The 16,923-nt window shown below is 35.2% G+C and overlaps 1 protein-coding gene across 3 annotated transcripts in view; it reads left to right on the top strand.

Moving 5' to 3' along the window:
• Positions 1-593: 593 nt before the first annotated feature.
• Mrps35 (mitochondrial ribosomal protein S35) overlaps positions 594-16,923 on the top strand; it is a 49,713-nt gene continuing 33,383 nt past the window's right edge. The window contains exons 1-5 of one of the 3 annotated variants that reach the window (XM_076854237.1): positions 594-744; positions 5,400-5,446; positions 6,586-6,753; positions 8,697-8,757; positions 13,011-13,150. In XM_076854237.1, coding sequence (XP_076710352.1) covers positions 633-744; positions 5,400-5,446; positions 6,586-6,753; positions 8,697-8,757; positions 13,011-13,150 — 528 coding nt within the window. In that variant the 5' untranslated portion in view covers positions 594-632. Of the gene's footprint in view, positions 745-826; positions 1,099-5,399; positions 5,447-6,585; positions 6,754-8,696; positions 8,758-13,010; positions 13,151-16,923 lie in introns of those variants that run through there. The other 2 variants (XM_076854238.1, XM_076854240.1) reach the window with 2 other exon arrangements.

Raw genomic sequence — 16,923 nt, forward strand, 5'->3', positions numbered from 1 at the left:
ACAACAACAACAACAAAAAAAAAAAACCCCACAAATATTAAAAAAAAAAAAAAGTACGCTATGTTCTAGGTTCAAGTGAGTTCTTACTTTGTAATTCTAATGCTATCTGACAAACTAACCAAATCATTAAGAGATATAGGCTTTACACAAACAGTGCTCACAGCATGCCAAATCTGCAGGAAGTTATACTTTTAACTACAAGAGGATAACGTCACCCTCCCCTTATCGCAAATCACTTGCACTACTTGAAGACTTTAATAAAAGTGTTGCAAGCAGCCATTGCAAATTGGGACCCTGGAGTAGATGGCCTGACTCCTATTTTGAGAATCCCATCCAGAATACATCTGCCCCGTGTGAGTCACAATTCCCCAATCCTTTATGGGCCTTATTCGCAATTGTTTTTGAACTAACTGACTTGATTTTTAAAAATCGTTTCTCTCTTTTTATTACTTTTTTCTATTTGGGGACATCTCCCTGCACTTCAGACTGGGTCTTTGAGTGTGCAGGCGCTGGAGCCAGCAGCCCCTTCCCGGGGGCGGGGCCAGGCTGGCGAGAAGGCGTTCCGTAGCCCAGATCCGCCCCGTGGGGGCGAGGAAGACTTTTTTCCTCCTCCCGCTTTCCGTTCTCGCAGCATGGCGGCCCCCGTGGTCCGGCTGTGGCTCGGTCTTCAGCCAGGGGTTAGGACTCTGAGTGTCCTCTCCACCGCCGTGTCCCCGGCCACTCACGCTCGGAGACCAGGCCTGCGTGAGTGTCTGCCGAGTTGCCTCCAGCTTTGGGGGGAGGTGAAAGGGCGGAACACCGGCCCGACCAGGCCGTAGACTCCCGGGCAGGCGGATTTTCCTCTGCCGGCCTCTTCCCGGCGGGGCCAGTAGGAAGGCCGCAGGTGTGGGTCTGTCCTCTGCCCCCGGGTTTCCTGGCTGCCCGCTTCTGCGTGTTCTGGACACTAGCCCAGAAAGCTTGCTCTCTTTCGCGGTGACCGGCATTTTCTGGTGTTCCGGCCCCCCGGGCCACGGCCCGGGTCTCCCTCTGGTTACTAGTGCTCAAAGATAAGGTTTGTCGGCAGTGTTTGAACCTTGGAGTTTCCCTAATATTTAAAAGGTATACTGCTGTGCCAGAAGAAAGTACAACTGGGAATCCAAGGTCACCAAATGGGATGACCTTCATTCCAACAGAGATTATAGGGATGCTTGATAGCGTTCTTGACAGAGAAAGATAGTGGAAAAGACAAATTTGTTGACAAGAGAAATACTGTGTAGTGTATTTCTCAAACTTATCATAGCACAGTGTCAGGCCATCCCGTCTCACTTCTAAGGGCTTTTCGTGTCTTTAAAATAAATTGTAAATTCCTTAATGCATCAATAGTGGCTCCTCATAGCCTTAACACTGTTTATTTAAAATTTTTTATTCTTTGAATACTTAACTTCTACTGTATGCTAGATAGTGCCCTAGATATTGGGGATGCAGCAAAGTCCCTGAGCTAGTGAAGTTTACATCCTGTTGGGAAAGTCTGAATAAAAAAAAAAAAAAGTAAACCAGCTATATAAAATTCAAGTATTATAGATGAATGGATAAAAAAAGATGTGGCATATATACACAATGGAATAGTACTCAGCAATAAAAGAGAATAAAATGATGGCATTTGCAGGTAAACGGATGCCGTTGGAGAATATAATGCTAAGTGAAGTTAGCCAATCTCCAAAAACCAAATGCTGAATGTTTTCTCTGATATAAGGAGGCTGATTTATAGTGGGGTAGGGAGGGGGAGCACCGGAGGAATAGACGAACTCTATATAGGGCTGAGGGGAAGGGAGGGGGCATGGGGTTTGAAATCATGGTGGAATGTAATGGATATTATTATCCAAAGTACATTTATGAAGATATGAATTGGTGTGAATATACTTTGTATATAGCCACAGATATGAAAAATTGTGCTCTATATGTTTAATGAGAATTGTAATGCATTCCACTGTCATATATAAATTTAAAAATTAATTAAAAAATGTCAAGTGTTTACTGTTAGGAAGAAAAATAAAGCAGAATATTGAGAATGGTGTATTGGTGGAGTAGTGGCTATAGGGTAGGATGAGATAGTCAGGAAAGACTTCTGAGGGAATAAATCTTAAACAGAGCCTAGAGACATACAGTATTTGGGATAAGACCATTGTCGGCCTAGGAAACTACAAGTGAAAGGCCCACAAGTAAGAATAAGCTTAGGGATGTGATCAAGGACAGAAAGAAGGCCAACTTTCACCTAGAACTAGTGAGCAAATGGGAGAGTGGTAGGACAAGATGTCAGAGGTAATGAACTGCTCTTATAAATGGTTTGGAAGCATTTGGTTTTGGTATTTGGCTTGAATTTTATTAAAAGCTGGGGATCATGTTGGATAGCTGCTGGCTTTGAACAGGGAAGTGATGTGATTTGCACTTTTAAAAGGCCCTGGCTGCTGAATGGATAAAAATGGAGAATTAATTTTGGAGGGTAATAGTGGAAGCCAGAGACTACTGTTACAGTAGTCTGAATGTCTTGATGGTGTCTTGAGGTTATAGGAAAAAGATGGTGTAGTTGGATTTAGGATTTTGAAGTTTGGGCTGATAGGATTTATTGATTTGTTGTGGTCCTTGAGGAGAGGTCTCAAGGAAGCTTGTTAAGATTTTTGTCCTGAGCAATTGGATGAATTGCAATACCATTTAAATGGATTGGGAAGACTGGAAGAATTAAATGAAGAACTCTGCCAAGCATTTATTATAATTGAGACATCCATTAAATATCTTTAGCCTCTTTTTTACTCTTCAGTTCTCTCACTGTTCTCTTACATTTTCAGCCATATTGAATTTGAATTTGTTTACTTACATTGGTTTTCCAAATTTTTTTTCCAAATACTTTTTCTTACCTGTTGGGTGCTTGGGCTACATCCTACTCATCCTTCAAGTTTTGGCTTAAAGTTTACTTCCTCTGGGAGGTTTCCCACAACCATATTAGTTACTGTTCCCAGGAAAGACAGAACTGGTAGGATGAATGGAAAGGTAGATAAGTAGATGAAGGGATTTATTAAGGGAATTGGCTCAGGATCAAGGAGGCCGAGAAGTCCCATAACAGACATCTACAAGCTGGCAACACAGGGATGTCAGTAGAGTGGCTCAGTCCAAGTCTGAGAAGAAAAGTGTTCCAGCTCCAGGAGAGTTAAAAAACAAATTCACCTTTCCTCTGCCTTTCAGTTTTATCCTTCCCCTTATTGGGGGGGATTAAGAATGGAACTTATCCACTCAATCTACTGACTCACACACTAATCTCCACTGGAAATACCCTCACTGACACACCCAGAAATAATGCTTTACCAGTCATCAAGTTATCTCTTAATCCAGTCAAGTTGGTACCTCAAATTAACAAAAATGCTGGCCTTAGTGGCACATGCCTGTGATCCTGGGTACTTGAGAGACTGAGACAGGAAAATCTCAAAAGTGTGAAGCTAGCCTGCACAATTTAGTGAGAACCTGCCTCCAAATTTAAAACAGAGCTGGGGACACCTCAATGGTAGAGTGCTTGTCTACATGCATGAGACTCTATGTTCCATACCTGGTAACTAATACACACACACACACACACACACACACCAACAAACAACAACTAGTTGACTAGATTCAGTTCCTTGCTGTATGTATCTATAATAGTACACTGTTTATTGAAATCACTTGCTAAAATTCTGCCTTATTTGACAGATTCTACATTCTGTGAAAGGAAGGACTGTCTCTTTTGTTCTTTGCTGACTTCCTAGTTTCTGGTACACAACAGCACTTAAATTTATCAATGAGTGAATGGTAAAGTATTGTGGGATGAATTGAAATATGTCAGATGAAGAAATGGAGTGAATAGGGATGGGGCAGGAGCCAGGAAGATGGGAGGCACATTATAAGTAAAGAACAGAAAGTTGAGAGAAATACTAAAGGGTCTGGTACTTGAAGTTCATTGTAGCTGCAGAACCTTGTAAGGGAAAGTGATCAAATTATGAAGAGTCATACTTTAGTCACCTTAACTTTTTGCTCTTTCATTTTCTTGAATATAATAGTCCTTTAAGAAGGATAATAATAGTACTTGTGTTTGTTGTAATGAGTAAGATTAAATGAAATAATGAAAATCATTTAGTACAGTGTCTTCATGTGAAAATGCTCAATAAATATAGCTGTTCTAGGATACCAAAACATTCATTTAGAGAAACATAATGTAAGATTTTAAAAGGTATTTTCTGTTTGAAGTAATCCACATTCTTCTATAATCATGTGATTGGTAGGAATAGCCAGTTTTGTTATTGGTGTTAATTATTGTATCACTGGCTTTTCTAGTATATAATAGAGAAGGAAAAACTGAAGGGCTGACATTTTGATAGAATAGAGTGATTCCAAATATGAGCAAGTATATTTATAATTAGGACATTTCAAACCAATCATCTTTAAATATTCAGAATACTTATTTTTATACTTATAATTAGGACATTTAAAACCAATTATCGGACTGGGGATGTGGCTCAAGCGGTAGCGCGCTTGCCTGGCATGCGTGCGGCCCGGGTTCGATCCTCAGCACCACATACAAACAAAGATGTTGTGTCCGCCGATAACTAAAAAATAAATATTAAAAAATTCTCTCTCTCTTAAAAAAATATCTTTTTTTAAAATATTCTTTATTTTTTTTTTTAAGAGAGAGAGAGAGAGAGAATTTTAATATTTTATTTTTTAGTTATCGGCGGACACAACATCTTTGTTTGTATGTGGTGCTGAGGATCGAACCCGGGCCGCACGCATGCCAGGCAAGCGCGCTACCGCTTGAGCCACATCCCCAGCCCTTAAAAAATTATCTTTAAATATTCAGAATATTTATTTCTAACTAGGTATTTTAACTTGGGAAAGTAAGTTTATTTTACTGTGAACCTTAAAATTTACTGAAAAATATTTCTCTAGATGATGAGTTCACTGTATCAGCAATCAAAATAAACTTTATGTAACTGTGAACTTTTAAAGACTATTTGTTTTTGTTAAGATGATTTTAATCTGAACTTAAAACAAATTGTCATTTCATGCTTATGTTACTAAGTATTGTTTTTTTTTTTGAGGGGGGTGTCTTAACCAGAGATTGAACTCAGGGGCACTCAACTACTGAACCACATCCCCAGCCCTATTTTGTATTTTATTTAGAGACAGGGTCTCACTGAGTTGCTTAGGCCTTGCTAAATTGCTGAGGCTGGTTTTGAATTCTTGATCCTCCTGCCTTAGCCTCCTGAGCTTCTGGGATTATAGGCATGCACCATCATGTCCGGCACTAAATATCTAAAATTGTATTAACAATAAGGGATAATGATGACTGTTGAACAACTCATAAAATCTTCTATCCCTATTATGTTATCTTTTAGGTACAATAGAAAGAACATCCAAAAATGAAAGGCAGCTGAGAAGAAAGGTAAAACAATTATACACTATTTTAATGATTTCTGAAATTCTAAAGAGAGGCAGATGCTCATTACAAGGCAGAAGGGTTCTGTTAGAGAAGGCTTCACAAAGTCATGTTTATTGGGTGATTGCCACAGTCCCAGTAGGGGTTGTTAATCTTTGACCTTTTTTGCCCTGTACCCATAAAATGGGTCATCTTTAAGAGGTATACTCACTCATTCTCCCAGGAAACAGAATATAGAACTATTTTTTATGATGCCCTTATCATTCATGTAGCTTGGATATATGCATTCATCCAACCAGTCAGTCTTACCCTGTAGGTATCTCTATGGAGGAATCCAAATTATAAGGTCAGTTGATGAGCTTGGAGTCAGAACAAAAGCACATTAGCTGGAAGTTAAGTGGCACCAAATTGCAATCATCTAGGCGGTAGTTTTTGTAGGAATATTACCTGCTTCTAGGACATACACTATACTGGTTTTGATGTTGCTTAGATGGACATTGCTGTATTTTGCCACCTTAAAGCCTACTTTTGTATGCTAGCCATCCTTCTACCATTAAAAAAATATGTATTGTGTGTGTTTTAATATATGTATTTTAAAACACATACATACGTGTGTGTGTGTGTTAATATGATTGACTAAGCTATCAAGTAGTTTTCTCTGGGCTTGGGAGACATATAATTTCTCATTATGTATTTATTCAGTCTTTTTAGCCCTAATTTACTTATTTCCAAGTTCCAAGTACTTATTTTTTTATTTCCAAGTTCTTAGTGTTCCCTTATATACTGACTTCCATGAAAGAAATATTGTTTAGTGTTCCCTTATATACTGACTTCCATGAAAGAAATATTGTATGATATATAAATAAATATACTGCATGAATAAAATGTAAAACAACTGCTGAAAGTCTAATTAAATAAATCAATTTTTAGTGAAGGAAATGTGACATTAAAGGAGATCTTTGCCAAAGAGTTTGAAGATACAATTCAGAGATTATTTAAGTAGGTTTTTCATTTGAACAGCAATAGATTTGTTGGAGGCCAGATTTTATATAGGTTGCAATTCCACTTTTATTTCTCATAATTACTGCTTATGGTTTAAAATTAAAGAATATGTTTTAAAATTTTAAGTATTTTATGTTTCTTAGGCACTGCCTCCTAGGACAGAGAAAATGGCTGTTGACCAGGACTGGCCTAGTGTTTACCCTGTTGCAGCACCATTTAAACCCTCCACAGTACCTCTTCCTATTCGAATGGGTTATCCAGTAAACAAAGGAGTGCCTATGGCAAAGGAGGGAAATCTGGAACTTTTAAAGGTAAGATTAACTGCTGGTATATTGGCTCAGACATACCTAAACAAATGCTGATCTCCCCTCTATTCTCACCCACCTTGAAGGTTCAGTATATAGCAGCATATTGTATTTTAATTTAAATTTTCTTTCCAGGTGATAATATTGTACTTTGATCATTCATGATACAAAAGATTCAAAGAATCCTAAGCCTTTGAGAATGTAATTAATTAGTCTGTGTCTTTCCTTGTAGCCTCTAAGAATAGTGAAATAAGCTAATTTGAGATTAAGAATCAGGATGTGAAGATTCCATTTTTTTTTCTTTTTTATTATTTATTTAGTTATTTATTTTGCATTACAATTCTTAATACACCATTATACAATAATTTATCATATCTCTGATTATATATAAGTATGTTGACATCTTCATACATATATTTTGTATAATGATGAGGGTCTCCTTTCACCATCCATAAGATTCCATTTTTAAAAGAGGAATTTTAAAACTTTCTTTCCAGAAAGGTAGAATATTGTTTAATATTATTGTGATAGTCCACCAACTTTACCTGATTTATTGCTTAAAACAAAATAGTTCACTTTAAAAGCTTCATTTGATAGCATCTATAATGATTTATGTACTATAGATTTTTTTAAAAAAGAAAACATAAATGCTTAATCTGAGAGTATATATCTTAGATGATTTCCTTTTAACATACAATAGAAGTTATAGTAGAAAAGGAACTATTTTCCACTAGATGAGAGTCTTCTTTCAGAATAAAAAAAAGTTTATTTAAAAGGTGATGTTAAAAAGTGAAAAACGGGGTCTACTTAGTGGCAGAGCACTTCCCTAGTATGAGTGAGGCACTAGGTTCAATCCTTAGCACCACATAAAAATGAAACAAATTAAATAAAGGCATGCTGTCCATCTACAAAAAAAAAAAAAAAAACTTAAAGTGAAAAAGGAAGAGGAAGAAGCAGTACTCTGCTACTGGACAAAGTGTAAATCAAATTTGGAAATAGGAATACTTCAAGAGACACAAGAAAGCAAACATTGAGGAAAACAAACCTTTTCTTCAAATGAAGAGAAAGAGAACTTAATTGAAAGAGAAGGCCTTTGGAAAATGTCACTGGGTGGGAGAGAACAGCAGTATATTTATAATAATGATGATTGTGAATGGTATCTTAATAAATATAAAAATCCAAACATTTAATGCATGCCATCTATTCAAAAAGTCACAGTATCATTGAATACACTTAACTAAGCTAATGTGTTAAAGTGCTTAGAACATTGCCTATGTAAATCCATGTAAACGTTAGCTATTATTTTTTATTTTTATGAACTTGAGGTTTACATTTTCATGTTTCAAAAATATAAACTGAAAGTAGTGGTGAGATATAATACCACTGCTTGCGGGGGCTGAGGCAGGAAGATCACGATTTCAAGTCCAGCCTGTACACATAGCAAGACCCTGTCTCAAAAAAATAAAAGTATAGTAAATGAAACCACCCAGCCCATAATACCAATGGTCAGTGCCTATTTTAATATTGTAAAAGAACTATCAGATTTTATATGCTACATAGTTTATTGGCCTATGATTTAGCTTTATGAGGAAAATTACTTTTTTAAATGTTTTTATTATATTTAACTATAGGACCTATAGTTCTAGCTCTTTAGGAGACTGAGACAAAAATCTAACTTGAGCCTACAAGTTTAAGACCACCTTGGGCAATCTAGAGAGACATTGTCTCAAAAAAAAAAAAAGTTGGGCTGGGGATGTGGCTCAAGTGGTGGCGTGCTTGCCTGGCATACATGCGGCGCTGGGTTCGATCCTCAATACCACATACAAATAAAGATGTTGTGTCTGCCGAAAACTAAAAAATAAATATTAAGGGATTCTCTCTCTCTCTCTCTCAAAAAAAAAAAAAAAAAAAAAAAGCTGTAATTTATTCTTTAAAATTTTCTATTTTAGATTCCCAATTTTCTGCATTTGACTCCTGTAGCAATTAAAAAACACTGTGAAGCTCTTAAAGGTAAGTAATATGTTTTCAAATAAACTTTATGTTGACTTTGAACAACATTTAAAAATTTAAAGACAGATTTTTTAAAAATTGATAATCTCAGGTCTGATGAGATTCAAAGTACTTAGAATAGTGCCTGCATAAGTCCATGTAAATATTAGCTATTATATTCTGAGTGATTGTCAGTTTCTTCTTCTTGTTTTTTTAAAATTTTTTAGTTATTGATGGACTTTTGTTTTATTTATTTATTTATATGCAGTGCTGAGAATTAAACCCAGTGTCTTACACATGCTAGGTAAGCACTCTGCCACAGAGCTACAACCCCAGCCCAGTTTCTTCTTTTTTAATGAAGGATTTTTAAGTTGTTTTCAGTGAATTATTAGATATCAAATCTGCAACTTTTTTTCCCTCACCACTCTAGACAGTAACAAAGAGAAATTGAAACCATAATCCTTGCTCACATGTTATGAACTTACTGTTGAGTTAAGTCACATACATTAAATTGAAAATATTGCAGTTTTGCCAATAAATACAAGTCAATATGATTCAAACTGAGGATAGTAAAGAAGAATGCTAAGTATCACAATAGTCAGTGGGTTCAGTAATGGGATACAACACAGGGAACAGCTATTTTGACGAAATTGTTAAGATTTTTAAAAAATTAGAAGTGATATATGCATATGGTGAATCAAAAACAAGTCTTATGTTTTCTTTTCCATACCAAGCCCATTATTCTAGAAATGTTCTCTTTTAATCATTATTTAGTTCTAGTGATTACTTTCAGAGAGTATTCATTTATACTTATGTTTATAACAAGTACTTTTTATGTTGTGTGTGTGTAGAATAAATAATAAAAGTAATCATCAGAATGTGATTAACACCTCCAGTTCTGGATTTATTAATTTTTGATCAATATCTGTTGATTCGTAGGCATAAACAGATTTCACCCACTTATACTAATTACTACTTCTCCTTACATGCATAAAGGAAAAGACAAATTTTTGTTCATGGTTCTATATGTTTTCCTAATTATGTATACATTCCAAATTAATTTTGATCTAATTTGCATTGGACTATATATAGGTTAAGCACATTTTGAATTGTTCCTGGTTCATAGCTATTAGTGATTAATTTTGTAGTTTAACTCAAGAGTTAGTACCTTTGGATAAAGTCTTAATGTATTAATGCTGACTAAAAATGTATAGCTGGCACAGTAGTCCACTCCTGTAATCCCAGGTACCTGGGAGGCTGAGGAATGAGGATTGCAAGTTCAAGGCTAGCCTTGGCAGCTTAGCAAGACCCCGTCTCAAAACAAAAAATAAAAAAAGGGCTGGGAATGTTGCTTAGTGGTAGAGTGTGCCTGGGTTCAATACCTAGTACTATAAAAAAGTAAAAATTTAAAATAGAAATTTTTTTTAAAGTATAAATGTTCAGCATACTTGTTAAGGCTTTTCAGGGAGAAAAAAAGAAACCCAGAAACATTTTATAGGTAAGTTGTTTATGTTGGAAGGAAATATAGGATAATGAACATAATTATGATTCAATCTGAGCTTTTGGGAGGACATTACATTTAAAAATATAAGGGAAAAGATATCAAAGGGTCCTAAATCAGAGGAATAGTAATTTTCTCTTAAAATGAGGATAGAAAAACCTATTTTATTTATGTGGTCCTTTGCTTTGGGATAATGCAATGGCTTTTTCGGGTGTCTGTCTGTTTTTATTTGTGCTTGGAATTGAACTAAAATTGATGACTATTCCAAATTTTTGTGCCTTTTGGCACAAATCAGTATCACTTTTTGATCCTTTGTAATGTCAGTTAACAAGTGCATTACTCTACACTGTGATAAATTCCAATTTTCTTCTTTTTAAACACTATTTTTAAATGTGTGTTTATAATCTAGTATTTGCTTATTTTAATGAAATACTTCTAAAATTCCTAATTTTTAAACCAAAGGCTTTCATATGGCACATTTAGAAGAGTGCATTTCTAAAAAATATTTTTAGTTGTAGATGGACACAATATCTTTATGTATTTTTATGTGGTGCCAAGGGTTAAACCCAGTGTCTTACATGTGCTACGCAAGGAGCTACGTCCCCAGCCCATAGCATTCTCTTTTACAGTACTTAAATAAGTTTTTTTAAAATCTTTGCTTAATTGTGCCTTTACACTTCTGCCAGTCTCTGGATTTAGATTCCATCTTCCAAAGAACTCAAAATCTTTCAAATATTCTCAGTTCTCTTTCAAATAGGGAAAATCTGAAATGCAGAAAAGTTAGGTAATTTGCCAGAAATTTAATAATCAGTGGTAGAAGCTGAATAAAAACCAAGGTCTTTTATTCATGTCTAGTCCATTGCTCACCTATCAGATGAGTAAAGGCTAACAGGAGTCTATTATATACTCTCCAATTGGCTGTGTTTTTTTTTTAGACACATAATTTAGGTAATTGAATTTAAAAACTATAATTATCATCTGGTGATTGTGATGACTTATTCACAGTTTGAAAAAAGAAGGAAAAGATTCAGAACAAACCCAAGAACTCATAATTCTCCAAAGTAGTCTCTTATAAAGAGCTTGGCAGTAATATATCTTATGGTACAGGATGTTGGAATTTGTTCATGATGGGATTGAAATCTAAACTCAAAAGTCTTGATCTGTCAATTTTTTTAAAATGTCAAATGTTCTTAATTCCAAAATTATGTTTCCCTTCAAGATAACTGAATATTGATCTTTTGAACAGGATGTTTAAAGAATGGTGTGAGCTATGCTTAAATTGTGGGCATATTTTGAGTCACAGATATCAGAGAATGTTTGTAACTCAGAGTGAAATTTTACTGACTCTGATTTTAAAATTAAGCCTAAAGGGAACTAAATGTAGTACTTCATATTAGAAAATTGTTATGTTATAAATATAGTGTTAGCAAAGTACCTCTTACTGTCCCTTGAATTATCACAGAGGAGCTCCTACATCCACGTATGTTTATGACCAGCCTTTCTTGCAGTTGGGCTTTGTTGGAGAAAGCCATGAATCTGTGAGATCTAACTTGTTTGGCCCAAGAAACCAGTTACTTAAAGTAAGGGAATTTAAGGAATGAGAAGGGGAGCCTAATAGACTCAGAATTTTTCATCTCAAGCCAGAAGCCCTCTATCACACTAACTCCATAGGAATAGGACAGTGTGAAGTCAGCTGTTGATACTAATGGGAGGCTGAAAGGCAGTGCTCTTCTGCTCATTGACCTGACATAATACCCCTGTGTTCTGGAAATCAACAGAAAGCCATGGTCACAGTTACCATGTTTGAAACTTCCTTTTGTGGCCTAGGTCTCGGACCCAGTCCCACCTCTGCTCTGGGCTGTTTTGACCAAATATATGAAGACAAAGCTGTATCTCTTTTCATTTAGCCCCATTGGCACACAGAAGTCTTGTGGAAGAAACATAAGTTATTGTAAGGATTCGTATAAGGATGACCTAGGCTTTTATGCCTGTTCAAGTTGAAGCTTTAGTCAGTTCCATTTCTGGAGAAGTATTGACTACACCTTGCTTTCCTCTTAGAACTTTTCTAGAGCCTCTTTCAATTCCTTTCAGCTGATCTTTTATAACCTTCATTTTGGAGTGAGTTAACATTATCCATTGCTTTTCACAAATAGTAATGTTGTGGGCACTGTGAACAGTTTGTTTTTAATTAATAAGGAAGAATTAAATTGTCCCATAAAAGGTATATGTAGAGCCATAATACATTTCAATTTTATTTATTTATTTAAATCTTGGGGCTGGGAATTGAACCTCATGCATGATAATCACATAGTGTAGCACAGAAGTTACTGCTCCACCAAAACTTGAGGGTTCTCTTTTAACTGAACACACTGTTCTCCACCAAACCTAATTTATCCAAGTCATTCCTATAATTCCTCCTTAGGGCCAGGCATGGTGGCACATGCCTCTAATACCAACAGTCAGCTCTGAGGCAGGAGGATTATAAGCACAAGGCCAGCCTGAGCAACTTAGTGAGATCTTGACTCAAGAAAGTAAAAAGATTTGGAGATGTAGCTCAGAGATAGAGTACTCCTGGGTTTAATCTCCAGTAAAAAAAAAAAAAAGTACCCTATTTGTACTGAAGAAGAAAAGGGATAAGGAATGATGATGTGTGTGTAAAGAAAATCTATGTTGTCATTTCATGTGACCTGAGAGTTATATAAATAATTTGGTATTGTCATTACACATTACAATGAGGAATTATTTTCAGAACTATAACTTTTTAAATTCTCAGATTTCTGTACTGAATGGCCAGCTTCACTAGACAGTGATGAGAAATGTGAGAAGCATTTTCCGATTGAAATTGACACAGCTGATTATGTTTCATCAGGACCATCTATTCGAAACCCTAAAGCTCGAGTAGTAACCTTAAGGGTAAGAGATTTGTTAAAAAATAAGAATCATTAGAATACTGTATTTAAAAATACATTTTGTAATATGATTACAAAATTAATATATATTTGTCATGGAAAATACAGAAGTTTTAAGTTATAGAATAAAATTGTCTCTAATTCTCCCATTCAAAAATAATAATTATTAATAAGTAGCTCATTTTAGTATAAATACAGGTACCCTTTGTATATTTTAATGGGATGATACCATGTATGTTGTAGTAATCTGTTCTTTTTCACTTATTAAGAATTAAGCAAAAAATAATAATTCCTAGTGATTTATTTTTATTTTTTATTTATATATGAGAGTGGAATGCTTTACAATTCTTATGTATATAGAGCACAATTTTTCATATATCTCTGATTGTATACATAGTGTATTCACACCAATTCGTGTCTTCATACATGTACTTTGAATAGTAATGATTATCACATTCCACCATCATAATAACCCCATGCCCTCTCCCTTTCCCTCCAACCCCTCTGCCCTATCTAGAGTTCATCTATTCCTCCCATGCTTCCACTCCCTATCCCACTGTGAATAATTCCCAATATTTTTAAGCATTCTTTAATTTTATAGTTAATGGCTACATAATGTATATGTGAGCATCTCTTATGTGCCTGAGCAATGTTTTTGAGGTTGGGATGCAATGTGCTGTTTTGTTATTGTTGTTGTTGTTTTATAGTGTTGGTATCAAACCCAGTGCTTTATGAATACTAAGCAAGTACTCTACCACTTGAGTTACATCCCCAACCCCAATAATATTCTTTTATGAAAAAAGTTGTAATGAAACCAATATTTGTATATGTTCCAAATTATGTTCCCAAGATAATTTCCTAAGAGAAAAACTATCAGGGATGGGGTTGTTGTTCATGTAGTTCATGCTTGCCTAGCATGTGTGAGTCACTGGATTTGATTCACCGCATATAAATAAATTAAAAAAAATAAAGGTCTATGAACAATTGAAAAAAGTATTTAAAAAAAAGAAGAGCTGTCAAGTCAAAAGAAGTAGTTCCTTTGAAGTTGTTTGATATAAATTGAAAAATTTCTGCTGAAAATGTAAAAAATAAAACACTAGCAGATTGTGAGAAAGCCTATTTTCTTATACATTCTTGAATGTAGATATTATTACCCTTTCTTTAACCTCTTTTCAGTTGCTCTAGACACCCGTCAACCATTAATCTTTCTGTCTCTATGAATTTGCTTATGCTTGACATTGAATAATAAAATATGTATTCTTTGGGTATGTTTTGTCTGTTCTAGCATGTGTCCTTTTTTACTCCTTTTTATTGCAAAATAATACTTTATTTTATGGATGTACCACATTTTATTTAGCAGTTTTCACAAGAATATAGATGTTGCTGTGTATTTTACATTACATCATAGGACACATAAGGTTTGGTTGTCTGATTTCTTAGTAGACTGAAAGTGAAATTGAGCACATGGTTAAGAGACTTAAAACCTGCGCATTCTATTGTGGAGTTGTTTTTGATTGTTTTGCTTTCCCTTAAATGACTAACCTATGGGTGGATATATTCAATAAGTTTTAATCAAGTAAAATATTTTTTTCCTCTGGTGGTAGTGAGGATTGAACCTAGGGATGCTGTACCCACTAAATTACATCCCCAGCCCTTTTTATTTTATTTTGAGACAGGATCTGCTAATTGCCCAGGCTGGCCTTGAACTTGAGATCCTCCTGCCTTGGCCTTCCAAGACACTGGAATCATAAGCATGCACCATCATGCCCAGCTTCATTATATTTTTTAAAATATATTTTTTTTAGTTTTAGATGGACACAATACCTTTCCTTCCTTCCTTCCTTCCTTCCTTCCTCCCTCCCTCCCTCCCTCCCTCCTTGAGGATTGAACTGAGGGCCTCATGCATGCTCAGCAAGCACTGTACCACTGAGCCACAACCCCAGCCCCCAGCTTCATTATTTTTGATGCTCAAAGTACATTTTAAACTTTCGCCAGTGGGTACTCTTTTAAGTTGGTTCCTTTTGTTCCAATTTATTTGAGTTTGCTTGTATTCTAGTATAACAGAGTGATCAAGGTGTATATTTCTTATTGTAGACTTGGAATCAGCCATTTCTCTAAGGAGCCCTGACACCTGTTAGTGTTCAGTGGTATTTAGAAACCAAAATTGGTATGGTAGAAGTTTTCAGTGGATTCTTTTAGAAGTTTTCCAGTAAATAATTGATAAGTTGGGGTTGGGATTGTGGCTCAGTGGTAGAGTGCTCGTCTAGCACATGCGAGGCCCTAGGTTTGATCCTCAGCACCACATAAAAGTGAATAAATAAAATAAAGGTATTGTGTCCAACTACTTCTAAAAAAATAATTGATAAGTCATGGTTAATTTCCCCTTTTAATTACATGTAGCTTTTTTTTTTTTGTCATTTGTATTAAACAAAATTTCTAAAATAGTATTTATATTGTCTGTTATGCTGTTCTGTACATTAATGACTATGCCTTTAGTGTTTTGTCTCTTAAGCATAAGGTAGAATTTCAGCTTAATAGTCTTTGTTATATTAGAAATGTATCCTATTCCTAATTTATTAGCATTTTTGTAATGTTCTCCTTTGAATTCCTGAAACAGTGAATTATATCAATAGTTTTCCAATTACTGAAGCATTTCTGAACTTTAGGCATATCATTCTTTTACTCTGCTGCTGATTTGCCTTGCTAGTAATGTATTTAGGATCATTGTCCTTTCCAATATTGCTTTGGAGAAACATCAAATCACCCCTCTTACCTGGAGCATACTACATGGTATTACATTTCCAAATTTTTGCCCTAGTAACTTGTAATTTAGTATTTGAAGTCTTGGTAAACACAGCGGTCATGGGGCAGTTACTTCATATATTTTTTTTAAATTAAACTTTGTATTTTAGAATAGCTTTAAAATTTACAGAAAGTTTCTTGAAAACTACAGAAGATTCTCATATTTTCATTCTGAATTTTCTCCTTTTGGTAGCATTTTACATTATACTATGTTACATTTATCAGGGCTAATGATTTAATTTTTTAAATTTTTTTGGTATCAGGGATTGAACCTAGTTCTTTTTATATATTTTATTTAGAGACAGAGTCTTGCTGAGTTGTGTGAGTTCTCGCTAAGTTGCTGAGGCTTGCTTCAAGCTAAAGATTATCCTGCCTCAGCCTCTTGAGCTGCTGGGATTACAGGCATGCCTCACTGCATCCAGTTAATGATTTAATATTGATATAATATTCTTAAAGTCTATGCTTTATTTGAATTTGCCTAGCTTTTACCTGATGTTCTTTTTCTGTTTTAGAATGCCATTGAGGGTACCACTTTATATTTAGAAATCATGTCTTCTTGGACTCCTCTTATCTGTGATGTTCCTTAGACTTGTTTTTGATGACCTTAACAGTTTTTTTGTTTTTCCATGCTGGAATTAAACCCAGAGTCTTATGCGTGCTTGTCAAGCACTCTTCCACTGAGCTATACCCCAGTCCTAAAAGATATTTCGTTTTGTTTTGTTTTTGAGACTGGATCTTATTGTGTTTTTCAGGCTGGCCTCAAATTCCTAGGCTCAAATGGTCCTCCTGTTCAGCCTCCTGAGTGCTGGGACTCAGGTGTGAGAGAGACACTGTGTCTGACTTGACCTTGGCAATTTTAAGAATTTTAATTATGTATTTTTTTAGAATGTCCTTCAACTTGTTATGTATTTTGAGGAGGAAAATTCCAGATATAAATTGCCATTATTATCACATTATATCAAAAGTACTGGCTGT

Source organism: Callospermophilus lateralis, chromosome 4 (genome assembly GCF_048772815.1).
Source record: "Callospermophilus lateralis isolate mCalLat2 chromosome 4, mCalLat2.hap1, whole genome shotgun sequence".
NCBI classification, from domain to species: domain Eukaryota; kingdom Metazoa; phylum Chordata; class Mammalia; order Rodentia; family Sciuridae; genus Callospermophilus; species Callospermophilus lateralis.